Source organism: Bombina bombina, chromosome 9 (genome assembly GCF_027579735.1).
Source record: "Bombina bombina isolate aBomBom1 chromosome 9, aBomBom1.pri, whole genome shotgun sequence".
Taxonomy (NCBI): domain Eukaryota; kingdom Metazoa; phylum Chordata; class Amphibia; order Anura; family Bombinatoridae; genus Bombina; species Bombina bombina.
In genome coordinates, this window is record NC_069507.1 from 139906315 (window position 1) to 139922106 (window position 15792).

Here is a 15792-nt window from a genome sequence, read left to right on the forward strand (position 1 = left end):
CCAACCTTGGACACTTCCGTTAATGCCAGACCTTCTATCTCAAGGCCCATTTTTCCATCAGAATCTCAAATCATTAAATTTGAAGGTATGGAGATTGAACGCTTAATACTTAGTCATAGAGGTTTCTCTGACTCAGTGATTAGTACTATGTTACAGGCTTGTAAATCTGTGTCTAGAAAGATTTATTACCGAGTTTGGAAGACTTACATTTCTTGGTGTTCTTCTCATAAATTCTCTTGGCATTCTTTTAGAATTCCTAGAATTTTACAGTTTCTTCAGGATGGTTTGGATAAGGGTTTGTCTGCAAGTTCCTTGAAAGGACAAATCTCTGCTCTTTCTGTTCTTTTTCACAGAAAGATTGCTAATCATCCTGATATTCATTGTTTTGTACAGGCTTTGGTTCGTATCAAGCCTGTCATTAAGTCAATCTCTCCTCCTTGGAGTCTGAATTTGGTTCTGAGGGCTTTACAGACTCCTCTGTTTGAACCTATGCATTCTCTGGATATTAAATTACTTTCCTGGAAAGTTTTGTTGGTTTTGGCCATCTCTTCTGCTAGAAGAGTTTCTGAGTTATCTGCTCTTTCTTGTGAATCTCCTTTTCTGATTTTTCATCAGGATAAGGCGGTGTTGCGGACTTCATTTAATTTTTTACCTAAAGTTGTGAATTCTAACAACATTAGTAGAGAAATTGTTGTCCCTTCATTGTGTACTAATCCTAAGAATTCTCTGGAGAGATCTTTACATTCTTTGGATGTAGTAAGAATTTTGAAATATTATGTTGAAGCTACTAAAGATTTCAGAAAGACTTCTAGTTTATTTGTTATCTTTTCTGGTTCTAGGAAAGGTCAGAAGGCTTCTGCCATTTCTTTGGCATCTTGGTTAAAGTTTTTGATTCATCATGCATATGTGGAGTCGGGTAAATCCCCGCCTCAAAGGATTACGGCGCATTCTACTAGGTCAGTTTCTACTTCCTGGGCTTTTAGGAATGAAGCTTCTGTTGATCAGATTTGCAAAGCAGAAACTTTGTCTTTGCATACTTTTACTAAATTCTACCATTTTGATGTTTTTTCTTCTTCTGAATCAGTTTTTGGTAGAAAAGTACTTCAGGCAGCTTTTTTCAGTTTGATTATTCTGCTTATAATTTCAGTTTTTTTCATTATAAGATTAAAACTTTTTGATTTGGGTTGTGGATTATTTTTTCAGCGGAATTGGCTGTCTTTATTTTATCCCTCCCTCTCTAGTGACTCTTGCGTGGAAGTTCCACATCTTGGGTATCTGCTATCCCATACTTCACTAGCTCATGGACTCTTGCCAATTACATGAAAGAAAACATAATTTATGTAAAAACCTACCTGATAAATTCATTTCTTTCATGTAATTAGCAAGAGTCCATGAGCTAGTGACGTATGGGATATACATTCCTACCAGGAGGGGCAAAGTTTCCCAAACCTCAAAATGCCTACAAATACACCCCTCACCACACCCACAATTCAGTTTTACAAACTTTGCCTCCTATGGAGGTGGTGAAGTAAGTTTGTGCTAGATTCTACGTTGATATGCGCTCCGCAGCAAGTTGGAGCCCGGTTTTCCTCTCAGCGTGCAGTGAATGTCAGAGGGATGTGAGGAGAGTATTGCCTATTTGAATGCAGTGATCTCCATCTACGGGGTCTATTTCATAGGTTCTCTGTTATCGGTCGTAGAGATTCATCTCTTACCTCCCTTTTCAGATCGACGATATACTCTTATTTATATACCATTACCTCTGCTGATTCTCGTTTCAGTACTGGTTTGGCTTTCTACAAACATGTAGATGAGTGTCCTGGGGTGAGTAAATCTTATTTTCTGTGACACTCTAAGCTATGGTTGGGCACTTTGTTTATAAAGTTCTAAATATATGTATTCAAACATTTATTTGCCTTGACTCAGAATGTTCAACATTCCTTATTTTCAGACAGTCAGTTTCATATTTGGGATAATGCATTTGAATCAAACATTTTTTCTTACCTTAAAAATTTGACTCTTTTTTCCCTGTGGGCTGTTAGGCTCGCGGGGGCTGAAAATGCTTCATTTTATTGCGTCATTCTTGGCGCGGACTTTTTTGGCGCAAAAAATCTTTTCCGTTTCCGGCGTCATACGTGTCGCCGGAAGTTGCGTCATTTTTTTACTTTCTTTTGCGCCAAAAATGTCGGCGTTCCGGATGTGGCGTCATTTTTGGCGCCAAATAATGTGGGCGTCTTATTTGACGCTAAAAAAATATGGGCGTCGCTTTTGTCTCCACATTATTTAAGTCTCATTTTTCATTGCTTCTGGTTGCTAGAAGCTTGTTCTTTGGCATTTTTTCCCATTCCTGAAACTGTCATTTAAGGAATTTGATCAATTTTGCTTTATATGTTGTTTTTTCTCTTACATATTGCAAGATGTCTCATGTTGCATCTGAGTCAGAAGATACTTCAGGAAAATCGCTGTCTAGTGCTGGAACTACCAAAGCTAAGTGTATCTGCTGTAAACTTTTGGTAGCTATTCCTCCGGCTGTTGTTTGTATTAATTGTCATGACAAACTTGTTAATGCAGATAATATTTCCTTTTGTAATGTACCATTGCCTGTTGCAGTTCCTTCAACATCTAGGTGCAGAATGTTCCTGATAACATAAGAGATTTTGTTTCTGAATCCATCAAGAAGGCTATGTCTGTTATTTCTCCTTCTAGAAAACATAAAAAATCTTTTAAAACTTCTCTCCCTACAGATGAATTTTTAAATGAACATCATCATTCTGATTCTGATGACTCTTCTGGTTCAGAGGATTCTGTCTCAGAGATTGATGCTGATAAATCTTCATATTTATTTAAAATGGAATTTATTCGTTCTTTACTTAAAGAAGTACTAATTGCTTTAGAAATAGAGGATTCTGGTCCTCTTGATACTAATTCTAAACATTTAGATAAGGTATTTAAATCTCCTGTGGTTATTCCAGAAGTTTTTCCTGTTCCTAATGCTATTTCTGAAGTAATTTCTAAAGAATGGGATAAATTGGGTAATTCATTTACTCCTTCTAAACGTTTTAAGCAATTATATCCTGTGCCGTCTGACAGATTAGAATTTTGGGACAAAATCCCTAGAGTTGATGGGGCTATTTCTACCCTTGCTAAACGTACTACTATTCCTACGTCAGATGGTACTTCGTTTAAGGATCCTTTAGATAGGAAAATTGAATCCTTTCTAAGAAAAGCTTATCTGTGTTCAGGTAATCTTCTTAGACCTGCTATATCATTGGCTGATGTTGCTGCAGCTTCAACTTTTTGGTTGGAAACTTTAGCGCAACAAGTAACGGATCATGATTCTCATAATATTATTATTCTTCTTCAGCATGCTAATAATTTTATCTGTGATGCCATTTTTGATGATATCAGAGTTGATGTCAGGTTTATGTCTCTAGCTATTTTAGCTAGAAGAGCTTTGTGGCTTAAGACTTGGAATGCTGATATGGCTTCTAAATCAACTCTACTTTCCATTTCTTTCCAGGGTAACAAATTATTTGGTTCTCAGTTGGATTCTATTATCTCAACTGTTACTGGTGGGAAAGGAACTTTTTTACCACAGGATAAAAATTCTAAGGGTAAAAACAGGGCTAATTATCGTTTTCGTTCCTTTCGTTTCAACAAAGAACAAAAGCCTGATCCTTCATCCTCAGGAGCAGTTTCAGTTTGGAAACCATCTCCAGTCTGGAATAAATCCAAGCCTTCTAGAAAGGCAAAGCCTGCTTCTAAGTCCACATGAAGGTGCGGCCCTCATTCCAGCTCAGCTGGTAGGGGGCAGGTTACGTTTTTTCAAGGAAATTTGGATCAATTCTGTTCACAATCTTTGGATTCAGAACATTGTTTCAGAAGGGTACAGAATTGGTTTCAAGATGAGACCTCCTGCAAAGAGATTTTTTCTTTCCCGTGTCCCAGGAAATCCAGTGAAAGCTCAAGCATTTCTGAATTGTGTTTCAGATCTAGAGTTGGCTGGAGTAATTATGCCAGTTCCAGTTTCGGAACAGGGGATGGGGTTTTATTCAAATCTCTTCATTATACCAAAGAAGGAGAATTCCTTCAGACCAGTTCTGGATCTAAAAATATTGAATCGTTATGTAAGGATACCAAGGTTCAAAATGGTAACTGTAAGGACTATCTTGCCTTTTGTTCAGCAAGGGCATTATATGTCCACAATAGATTTACAGGATGCATATCTGCATATTCCGATTCATCCAGATCATTATCAGTTCCTGAGATTCTCTTTTCTGGACAAGCATTACCAGTTTGTGGCTCTGCCATTTGGCCTAGCTACAGCTCCAAGAATTTTTACAAAGGTTCTCGGTGCCCTTCTGTCTGTAATCAGAGAACAGGGTATTGTGGTATTTCCTTATTTGGACGATATCTTGGTACTTGCTCAGTCTTTACATTTAGCAGAATCTCATACGAATCGACTTGTGTTGTTTCTTCAAGATCATGGTTGGAGGATCAATTTACCAAAAAGTTAATTGATTCCTCAGACAAGGGTAACCTTTCTGGGTTTCCAGATAGATTCAGTGTCCATGACTCTGTCTTTAACAGACAAGAGACGTCTAAAATTGATTTCAGCTTGTCGAAATCTTCAGTCACAATCATTCCCTTCGGTAGCCTTATGCATGGAAATTCTAGGTCTTATGACTGCTGCATCGGACGCGATCCCCTTTGCTCGTTTTCACATGCGACCTCTTCAGCTCTGTATGCTGAATCAATGGTGCAAGGATTACACAAAGATATCTCAATTAATATCTTTAAAACCGATTGTACGACACTCTCTAACGTGGTGGACAGATCACCATTGTTTAATTCAGGGGGCTTCTTTTGTGCTTCTGACCTGGACTGTAATTTCAACAGATGCAAGTCTCACAGGTTGGGGAGCAGTGTGGGGATCTCTGATAGCACAAGGAGTTTGGGAATCTCAGGAGGTGAGATTACCGATCAATATTTTGGAACTCCGTGCAATTTTCAGAGCTCTTCAGTTTTGGCCTCTTCTGAAGAGAGAATCGTTCATTTGTTTTCAGACAGACAATGTCACAACTGTGGCATACATAAATCATCAAGGAGGGACTCAGTCCTCTGGCTATGAAAGAAATATCTCGAATTCTGGTTTGGGCGGAATCCAGCTCCTGTCTAATCTCTGCGGTTCATATCCTAGGTATAGACAGTTGGGAAGCGGATTATCTCAGTCGCCAAACGTTGCATCCGGGCGAATGGTCTCTTCACCCAGAGGTATTTCTTCAGATTGTTCAAATGTGGGAACTTCCAGAAATAGATCTGATGGCGTCTCATCTAAACAAGAAACTTCCCAGGTATCTATCCAGATCCCGGGATCCTCAGGCGGAGGCAGTGGATGCATTATCACTTCCTTGGAAGTATCATCCTGCCTATATCTTTCCGCCTCTAGTTCTTCTTCCAAGAGTAATCTCCAAGATTCTGAAGGAATGCTCGTTTGTTCTGCTGGTAGCTCCGGCATGGCCTCACAGGTTTTGGTATGTGGATCTTGTCCGGATGGCTTCTTGCCAACCGTGGACTCTTCCGTTAAGACCAGACCTTCTGTCGCAAGGTCCTTTTTTCCATCAGGATCTGAAATCCTTAAATTTAAAGGTATGGAGATTGAACGCTTGATTCTTGGTCAAAGAGGTTTCTCTGACTCTGTGATTAATACTATGTTACAGGCGCGTAAATCTGTATCTAGAGAGATATATTATAGAGTCTGGAAGACCTATATTTCTTGGTGTCTTTCTCATCATTTTTCTTGGCATTCTTTTAGAATACCGAGAATTTTACAGTTTCTTCAGGATGGTTTAGATAAGGGTTTGTCCGCAAGTTCCTTGAAAGGTCAAATCTCTGCTCTTTCTGTTCTTTTTCACAGAAAGATTGCTATTCTTCCTGATATTCATTGTTTTGTACAAGCTTTGGTTCGTATAAAACCTGTCATTAAGTCAATTTCTCCTCCTTGGAGTTTGAATTTGGTTCTGGGGGCTCTTCAAGCTCCTCCGTTTGAACCTATGCATTCATTGGACATTAGATTACTTTCTTGGAAAGTTTTGTTCCTTTTGGCAATCTCTTCTGCCAGAAGAGTTTCTGAATTATCTGCTCTTTCTTGTGAGTCTCCTTTTCTGATTTTTCATCAGGATAAGGCGGTGTTGCGAACTTATTTTGAATTTTTACCTAAAGTTGTGAATTCCAACAACATTAGTAGAGAAATTGTGGTTCCTTCATTATGTCCTAATCCTAAGAATTCTAAGGAGAAATCGTTGCATTCTTTGGATGTTGTTAGAGCTTTGAAATATTATGTTGAAGCTACTAAGTCTTTCCGAAAGACTTCTAGTTTATTTGTTATCTTTTCCGGTTCTAGAAAAGGCCAGAAAGCTTCTGCCATTTCTTTGGCATCTTGGTTGAAATCTTTAATTCATCTTGCCTATGTTGAGTCGGGTAAAACTCCGCCTCAGAGGATCACAGCTCATTCTACTAGGTCAGTTTCTACTTCCTGGGCGTTTAGGAATGAAGCTTCGATTGATCAGATTTGAAAAAGCAGCAACTTGGTCCTCTTTGCATACTTTTACTAAATTCTACCATTTTGATGTATTTTCTTCTTCTGAAGCAGTTTTTGGTAGAAAAGTATTTCAGGCAGCGGTTTCAGTTTGAATCTTCTGCTTATGTTTTTCATTAAACTTTATTTTGGGTGTGGATTATTTTCAGCAGGAATTGGCTGTCTTTATTTTATCCCTCCCTCTCTAGTGACTCTTGTGTGGAAAGATCCACATCTTGGGTAGTCATTATCCCATACGTCACTAGCTCATGGACTCTTGCTAATTACATGAAAGAAAACATAATTTATGTAAGAACTTACCTGATAAATTCATTTCTTTCATATTAGCAAGAGTCCATGAGGCCCGCCCTTTTTTTGTGGTGGTTATGATTTTTGTATAAAGCACAACTATTCCAATTCCTTATTTTATATGCTTTCGCACTTTTTTATCACCCCACTTCTTGGCTATTCGTTAAACTGAATTGTGGGTGTGGTGAGGGGTGTATTTGTAGGCATTTTGAGGTTTGGGAAACTTTGCCCCTCCTGGTAGGAATGTATATCCCATACGTCACTAGCTCATGGACTCTTGCTAATATGAAAGAAATGAATTTATCAGGTAAGTTCTTACATAAATTATGTTTTTCTTCATATTGGCAAGAGTCCATGAGGCCCACCCTTTTTGTGGTGGTTATGATTTTTTTGTATAAAGCACGATTATTCCAATTCCTTATTTGATGCTTTCGCTCCTTTCTTATCACCCCACTTCTTGGCTATTCGTTAAACTGAATTGTGGGTGTGGTGAGGGGGTGTATTTATAGGCATTTTGAGGTTTGGGAAACTTTGCCCCTCCTGGTAGGAATGTATATTCCATACGTCACTAGCTCATGGACTATAGCCAATATGAAAGAAATGAATTTATCAGGTAAGTTCTTACATAAATTATGTTTTTTATAAGTTCTATTATTAGTTACAAGGTAAAAAAAATTATTGGCGCCCTAAGGGGTCGATTTATCAAAAGCAGGATCTGCACACTGTATTTAACAAGCAGCGGTCATTAGACCGCTGCTTTCTTAACCTTTCGCCACCTTATAAAATTGAGAATTTCAATCTCTCCGGTATATTCCGACCGGGGAGATAGACAGCTCCTGCCCCCGAGTGATTGGCTGTGTGCAAGCAGGGGCGGGATTGCACGCTAGCGCAAGGGAAGTTCAGCCAGCCAAAGGCGAGCTGAGGCGGACAGGTGCTCGTATGTGTGCCCCTCTCTGCTTCAACTTGATAAATCTCCCCCTTAATGGCAGAGGGTACTGTAAAATAGTTTTTCCCTTTGTTTTCAATGACTTTTTAAACTAGCTGCAGAATTTAAAATGTATAGGAAACTTCTTTTTTGGGTTTATTTTATATAATAGACATTTTTGCAAATTCAAAACACAACCCTCATCTTACAAAAAAAGATGATATTGCGCTTGGCTGTCAATGCCTCAATTAGTAAAATGTTTTTAAATATTTAGGTTCTGATAAACTTTCCACTAAACAGTGATAAGGAGAAAAACCCACAGGTCTAGTAAAATTTCAATTAAAAAAAACTATAACACATAATAAAACCAGTGAAAATAAATGTGTACTGATCAGTTGTTGCACAGTACTAATAATACTCCTGATAAATAATACAGAATAAAATGAATGAATATGAATAAAATGAATGAATATGAATAAATAAAAAGGTAATAGTCCATTAAGGTGAAGGGTTTCCAAAGTATCCTTTAAGATTCACAACAGTACCTTTTGGAAGTGTCCAAAATGAATCTTGAGTGATTAGTTCACTGATGTCAGCTGGAATATGCTTATCCCCGTTTGTGGGGCTGGTTCCTCCCGGTGCAGCTTCGGATTAGTCAAAAGAATCCTTATTTGACTCGTTGTGTTACCATGAAAAAGAAGAAAGAAACAGAAGCGCACCAGGGCACGATTCAAGTGAAGATTTTATTATATTAAAACACACACGCAACTTATAATGTTGCACTTACAAGATTTAAAAATAATATGAGCCTGTATACAAATTCTTTGTGTGCGCTGGAGCAGAGATGACAAACCGTTCCTGTCAGCCGTTCTAGGTAAGTACAAGGCGTCCGGACTGCCCTTACGTACTACCGCAATGACTGTCCACACACAAGAACAGACCAGGAGCAATGTCCTAGAATCCTCGACGCGTTTCCCCCAAACTTCGGTCGGGCTTTATCAAGAGGTGAAAGAGTACTATTCAGAATTGGCGCTTTTCATCTTTTTAAATGTCCATATTTGTTAGGCACACCCCTTTTCCGGGGCCTGCTGCGGGTGTGTCGTATCAGGCCTAGAATCTCTCGACAGCAGTACAACTTCAGCATATATTCTGTCTTTCACATACAAGTTGTATCTTGTATGTGAAAGACAGAATATATGCTGAAGTTGTACATCTGTCGAGAGATTCTAGGCCTGATACGACACACCCGCAGCAGGCCCCGGAAAAGGGGTGTGCCTAACAAATATGGACATTTTAAAAGCTGAAAAGCGCCAATTCTGAATAGTACTCTTTCACCTCTTGATAAAGCCTGACCGAAGTTCGGGGGAAACGCGTCGAGGATTCTAGGACATTGCTCCTGGTCTGTTCTTGTGTGTGGACAGTCATCGCGGTAGTACGTAAGGGCAGTCCGGACGCCTTGTACTTACCTAGAACGGCTGACAGGAACGGTTTGTCATCTCTGCTCCAGCGCACACAAAGAATTTGTATACAGGCTCATATTATTTTTAAATCTTGTAAGTGCAACATTATAAGTTGCGTGTGTGTTTTAATATAATAAAATCTTCACTTGAATCGTGCCCTGGTGCGCTTCTGTTTCTTTCTTCTTTTTCATGACAACCCTCATCTTATTTATAAATACTCAAATGCCTCCTTATCTTCTCTCAATTTATACACAAATCCCAGTACTTGGGAAAACAATTAACTTTGTAGTACCTCTCTCTCCCACTCCATTTGGGACTGTGAGTATTTCTGCAGCCGCCTTCTTTACATAGCTTTCTATAACAAGTATTGCTATAATGATATTTTCATTATAGGTGGCAGGTTCAGCAGGAAAGAAGCTATTTCAAGTGACAAAATAATCATTTAATACATGCCAGCAAGCAAAATTGATAATTGAAAACACATTAAAGGGGAGAAAATAAAACACAGTACACTCTCCCTATAGTCAAGTGTTGGAAAGAAAATGTCCCTCCACAAAATAAAGGTTTAAGCCACGAAAGTCCCCTCTACAACATAAATTTGAGCTAGGTTTTAAGAATTACTAGCTCTTAAAATGTACAGACTGGACACAGTATTTGGCCAAAAAAACAGTGTACAATGTAAAAGGCAAGTAGCAAATTCCAAGGAGAGACGTTTTGTAAGTATAGCTTTTCAAAAATATATATGGGAAAAATGTATAGCTTTAAGAAATTCAGAAAGTTCAGCTGAATGCTAAGCAATAGTGAACGCATACAGTAGTGGGGAACTGGAACACATTGTTTCAAAGCAACAAAAATTTAATCTTTCTGCAGAATGACAGTCTAAGTAAAATCTTATATTGTCCCAATGGAGTCTTCACAGACAAGATAAACAAAAGGATATAAGCTTTTTAAGGTGGTGTGAAGAGATTGCTAATCGATATCTAATATGCTCAAACTCTTTTTCTGTATATCCTCCAAAAAAAGGAGAGGACGAAGTAATAGTGACATTAAAGTGAATGTCAATTTATAGCGATTACCTGAAGTGAAATGTTAGCAGTTAAATGAATGAGTTTCATTCATGAAATCGATCAACGCTATACATATAATAGCTGAAGCTCCGGTCGCCATTTTTAGGATTTGATTGATAGATGACTCATCTGCAATCAACTAACAATAATTAGTTGATTGCAGATTAGTCATCTGTCAATCAAATCCTGAAAATGGCTGGAGCTTCAGCTATTATCTGTATAGCGTTTATAGTGAAATATCTCTAAAGGTAAGTATATACTAACGATTTCATGAATGAAACTCTCATTCATTTTTTTAACTGCTATCGTTTCACTTTAGGTAATCTCTTTAACTTAACATTCAATGGAGCTGGCTTTGCTACGTGGATAGAGAGAGTACATAAAAATATAAACATGAGTGATTTATTTCTGTTTTGCATATAATATACAAATATTAGAACTACCTTAGGTAGTTCGGCTAGATGTGAATGCATTCAGATTTTGTAATGTTAAGCTATTGACCTGTTGTAGCTCTAAATTTAAGCTGACATCTCATTTTGTTTAATGTTAGGTATCAAAAAGCCTTTCTACAAACAATTTTATAATACACTCACTTCTACCATGTATTTACTCACCAATTATCATTTTATTAAAAAAATCAATGTTCACGTTGTCACAAGCACAATGTGGCCTTGCAGATTTTTAATCCCATCATTGCTTTTAAATTTGTACAACTGTGTCTCTCTATTCCAATTCCTTGGGAAAAGAGGTCTTTGGGTTTTCCAACAAGATATTTGTCTGAGCCTATACTAAAAAGTTCAGCTTCTCTTATGATTTAATAAAACAAAATGACACTTAAATATTGATTTTGTTTTTTTTTTGCGTGTAGGGGGGTTAAACTCTGAAAAGGATGGAATGTATCTCACAGTCACAAAGCACAAAGGAATAATTACTTTATATAGGCATCAACGAGCTGCCTTTGCAATCACTAGCAAAAGGGGTCCAACTCCAAAAGTTCAGAAATGTCAGATGGGAGACCTGCCAGCAGGAAGCAGTAGCAACATGGCTGTAGAGCCAGATGAGGTAAATTACTGTTTGTGTGTGTATATGTATATTATAAGTGTGTTTATATTTCACACAGCTATTTGCTGCTTTGACTTGATGAAAGTGCATTTTCCTTTTATGCAGTTTCCATTCCTGCGCAAGCTATGTTGGGTTTAATTGGAGGGTATAACCTACTCATATAGTGAACATAAATAGACCCTTTGCTATGTACACTGTTGTAGTTCAGACTAGTTTTTATTTTCTCCCAAGTGTTTAGTTCCTACACCAATAAGCAATTAAACAAATAAACAGAAGAGAGGGCAACTCTTCTGGATTGTTCGCTGGTCCAAGAGAACTTTTTCAGTTTTAGTTCCTCTATCAGGAGAGACTTTTACATCATCCTAAGGTTTCCAGGCTTCTTTTTCTTTGTCCATTCTATTATAAACTACTAACAGCCCTGATGGTTTGTTTACTGAAACAGGTAAAGATTCCTCGGATAAAGTATTTAACATGTTTCTAAAGACCCATTTTTTTTATATATATATATTTTTTATTATTATATTGGTCTTTTGAAACAATGAAACAATGATGCTGTTACAATACAATTATTTTCAAGATAGTACAGGTCATCACATTGTAACGTGGTAAATCACAACCAGCTGCAAAGTCTATTCAATCTGAATGTCCAAAGTGTTCCTTCCTGATAACAGTGGAAAACAGTATCACAGAAATAACAAACTTATAACTATAAATATGCCGAATTTCTCAAAGCAAAAAAAATTAATTAATTGTATACATCTTTAGCTCCTCCCATACCCTTCAAACCAATCCTTATGTATATGTAAAATAATTAGTGTGTTGGTCTAGGGATTAGGCCTGGGACAAAGGAGAATGAAAATAAAAGTGAGAATGATGGGCAGAGGCAAGATCACCACTTGTGATTTCCTCAGTAAGTTCAAATGCAGGTAATAACTCGTCATCTAAAGACCCATTATAAATGTGTAATGGCTAAGGCATATCACTGGGCATATGCCATTTTAGTGGTCCTGCACAGTACTCCATTTGACCGGGTGTGGCTTCTTTCTCTTCCTTTTCCTGACCGTCGGTTGCAGGACACGAAAAGGTGTTCCCTGTGGCCCTGGCTCATTGGAGTCGGTGAGTGCCCGGCCATTGGAAGTATAGGTGCCATTTAATCTTTTCTGTAGTCCTATTAAAGGCCTATGGAGGACTCTGATATGTTAGAGGGTACTCCCTCTTTACCTAAATCTAATGCCTGGCTTCGGTATACCCGCCTGCTCAACTATGTTCAACATGCCTCGATTAAATAGTGATATCTAAAATAAACAAGATGTTTAGTACCACTGAGCCGTCCACCTCTGTGGGGTCTCTGTCCTGTGAAGTGCGTTCCCTACTCCCATCTCCGATTACACATGCAGCTCCCCAGTACACTTCTAATCCTCCTGCGGGAGGGGCCATGTTGCCGCCCGATTTTGCTAAACAGTTACAAACTGCGGTATCTGTGGTCATTAGTGCTTTACCTCGCCAAGCGAAAGGTTAAACATTGCTATCCTTCCCAGGGGTCATCTACCCTGTTGGATGTATCTGAGACTAGATTATCCGCTAATGCTGAGGAGACTCTCTGTCGGAATCTGCGGCCTCTAAACCTCCGGCTGTGGAGGAACCAGACTTTAGGTTTAGGATGGAGAACTTACGCTTTTTGTTAAGAGGTGTTAGCGACTCTAGAAGTTCCGGAACCAAAGTTACCGGAGGAACCTTCTATTCCTAAGCTTGATAAAGTTTGAGGACAGGGTAGTGCCCCAGACTTTCCCAGTTCCCGTAAAGATGGCGGATATTAAGAATGAGTGGGAGAGACTTGGCTCGTCTTTCTCCCCTTCTTCGTTTAAAAAATGGTTCCCGGTTCCAGACTCTCAGCTAGAATTGTGGGGATCTCTCCCTAAGGTGGTTGGAGCTATCTAAACGCTTGCTAAATGCAGCACTATCCCACTTGAGGATAGTTCGTCGTTTTAGGAACCCATGGATAAGAAATTAGAGACCCTGTTTAGAAAAAGGTTTCAGCACACAGGGTTCATTTTTCAACCTGCAGTTGCGGGAACTGCTACCTATTGGTGCGACTGTCGGAAATGATCGAGGTGGAGACTCCTCTCGATGAGATACATGAAAGAATTGAGGCCCTGAGGGTAGCTAATACATTATTTGTGATGCTAATATGCAGATTATTTGCTTGAATGCCAAGACATCAGGCCTTTCTGTGCTGGCCCGGAGGGCCCTGTGGTTGAAGTTGTGGTCTGCTGACATGACGTCCAAATCGAGATTGCTTTCCCTTCCGTTTAAAGGAAAGATTCTTTTTGGTCCAGGCTTGGACTTGATTATATCCACGGTCACGGTGGGCAAGGGTGCCTTTCTACCGCAGGATAAGAAAAATAAACCTAATGGTCCTTATTTTCGTACCTTTCATCGGACAAGTCCCAATGACAGCAACCTGCCGCAAAGACGGAGCAGTCCAAGGAATCTTGGAAACCCTCTCAGTCTTGAAATAAAGCCAAGCAGAGCAAGAAGCCTGCCGAGACACTACATGAAGGGGCGGCCCCCGATCAGTCTCTGGATCTTGTAGGAGGCAGGCTCTTTTCGCGGAGGTTTGGTTCAGATGTACAGGATCCTTGGGTTCTGGAAGTTGTTACCCAGGGTTACAGGATAGGTTTCAAAACTCATCCTCCCAGGGGTAGGTTCCTCTTGTCAAATCTCTCATCAAATCCAGAGAAACGGATTGCCTTTCTAGAGTGTGTGAGGGATCTCTCCTCTCTAGGAGTAATTGTACCGGTACCTCTAGTAGAAAGGGGTCTAGGGTACTATTCAAACCTTTTCGTGGTACTAAAGAAAGGCACGTTTTGCCCGATTCTAGACCTAAACTGCTTAAACAAGTTTCTGTCGGTTCCATCGTTCAAAATGGAGACGGTAAGGTCTATACTGCCCCTAGTTCAAGAGCGTCCATTTATGACTACGATAGACTTGAAGGACGCCTACCTTCACGTGCCAATTCACAAGGATCACTTCAGATTCTTAAGGTTCACCTTTCTGGATCAGCACTTTGAGTGTGTAGGTTTTCCCTTCGGGCTGGCTACTGCCCCAAGAATCTTCACAAAGGTTCTGGGAGCTCTGCTTGCAGTGGCGAGATCCAGAGGGATAGCAGTGGCTCCTTATCTGGACGACATTCTGGTTCAGGCTCTGTCCTGCCAGCTGGCAGAGGACCACTCGAGTGCTCTACTACTTCTTCTTCTTCTTCTACAATCTCATGGATGGATGGTAAACTCAGGAAAGAGTTCTCTGGTTCCCAGTACCAGAGTGGAGTTCCTGAGCACGATAATAGACCCCATTGCCATGAAGATATTCCTAACAGACGAGAGATATGTTGCAAGATTGTCTCCAGCTGTCTTGCCCTCCAATCCTCCTCCAAGGCCATCAGTGGCTCGGTGCATGGAGTTGATTGGGCTCATGGTATCCACTATAGATGTCATTCCATTTGCCAGATTCCATCTCCGGCCTCTTCAGCTGTGAATGCTGAGGCAGTGGAACGGCGATCATTCGGACCTGTCCCAACTGATCTCTCTGGACAGTGGATCAAGGGAGTCTCTCTTGGTGGCTCCGTCCAGTCTCGCTGTCCCAAGGAACATCCTTCCTCAGACCATCTTGGGAGATTGTGACTACGGACGCGAGTCTCAGGTTGGGGAGCAGTTTGGGGTGCCAGGAAGGCAGAGGGCAGGTGGAATCTGAAGGAGTCTCTTCTCCCGATCAATATCCTGGAACTTCGGGCGATCTTCAACGCTCTGGAGGCTTGGCCCCTCCTGGGTTGATCCAAGTTAATCAGATTCCAGTCGGACAACATTACCTCTGTGGCTTACATCAACCACCAGGGGGGAACGAGAAGCTCCCTAGCCATGAGGGAAGTATCTCGGATCCTGGAGTGGGAAGAGTCCCACGAATGCTTGCTTTCAGCGATCCACATCCCGGGTTTGGACAACTGGGAAGCGGACTTTCTCAGCAGACAATCTTTTCATCTGGGGGAATGGTCTCTTCACCCCGAAGTGTTTGTGGAGATTTGCAACAGTTGGGGGACTCCGGAGATCTCATGGCGTCCAGACCCAACTGCAAGCTATCCAGTCTCAGTATATGGCTGGTTTATAACACAATATATTTAATAGTTATCCTTTAAACTAAACCCCAATAAAATATGCATATACCAAGACAATAAAATTAATATAAATTCCTAGTTCTTTTTATTAGTTAATATTTATAGACACATTAAAATACATTTGTAGGAACCAGGATATGAGTCAATACTATACACGTTTAAAACTATTAAAATATGCTATGCAAAGTTCATAAAAGTTGCCTTATTCACAATAGCCTCCCAAA

General features: G+C 39.8%; 1 protein-coding gene across 1 annotated transcript in view; it reads left to right on the top strand.

The window, feature by feature from the left end:
* Positions 1–15792, top strand: part of BTAF1 (B-TFIID TATA-box binding protein associated factor 1) — a gene marked incomplete in the record, with an annotated part of 442652 nt that overhangs the window by 338535 nt on the left and 88325 nt on the right. The window contains 1 exon segment of the mRNA XM_053692938.1: positions 11207–11400. Within this exon segment, the coding sequence (XP_053548913.1) occupies positions 11207–11400 (194 nt within the window).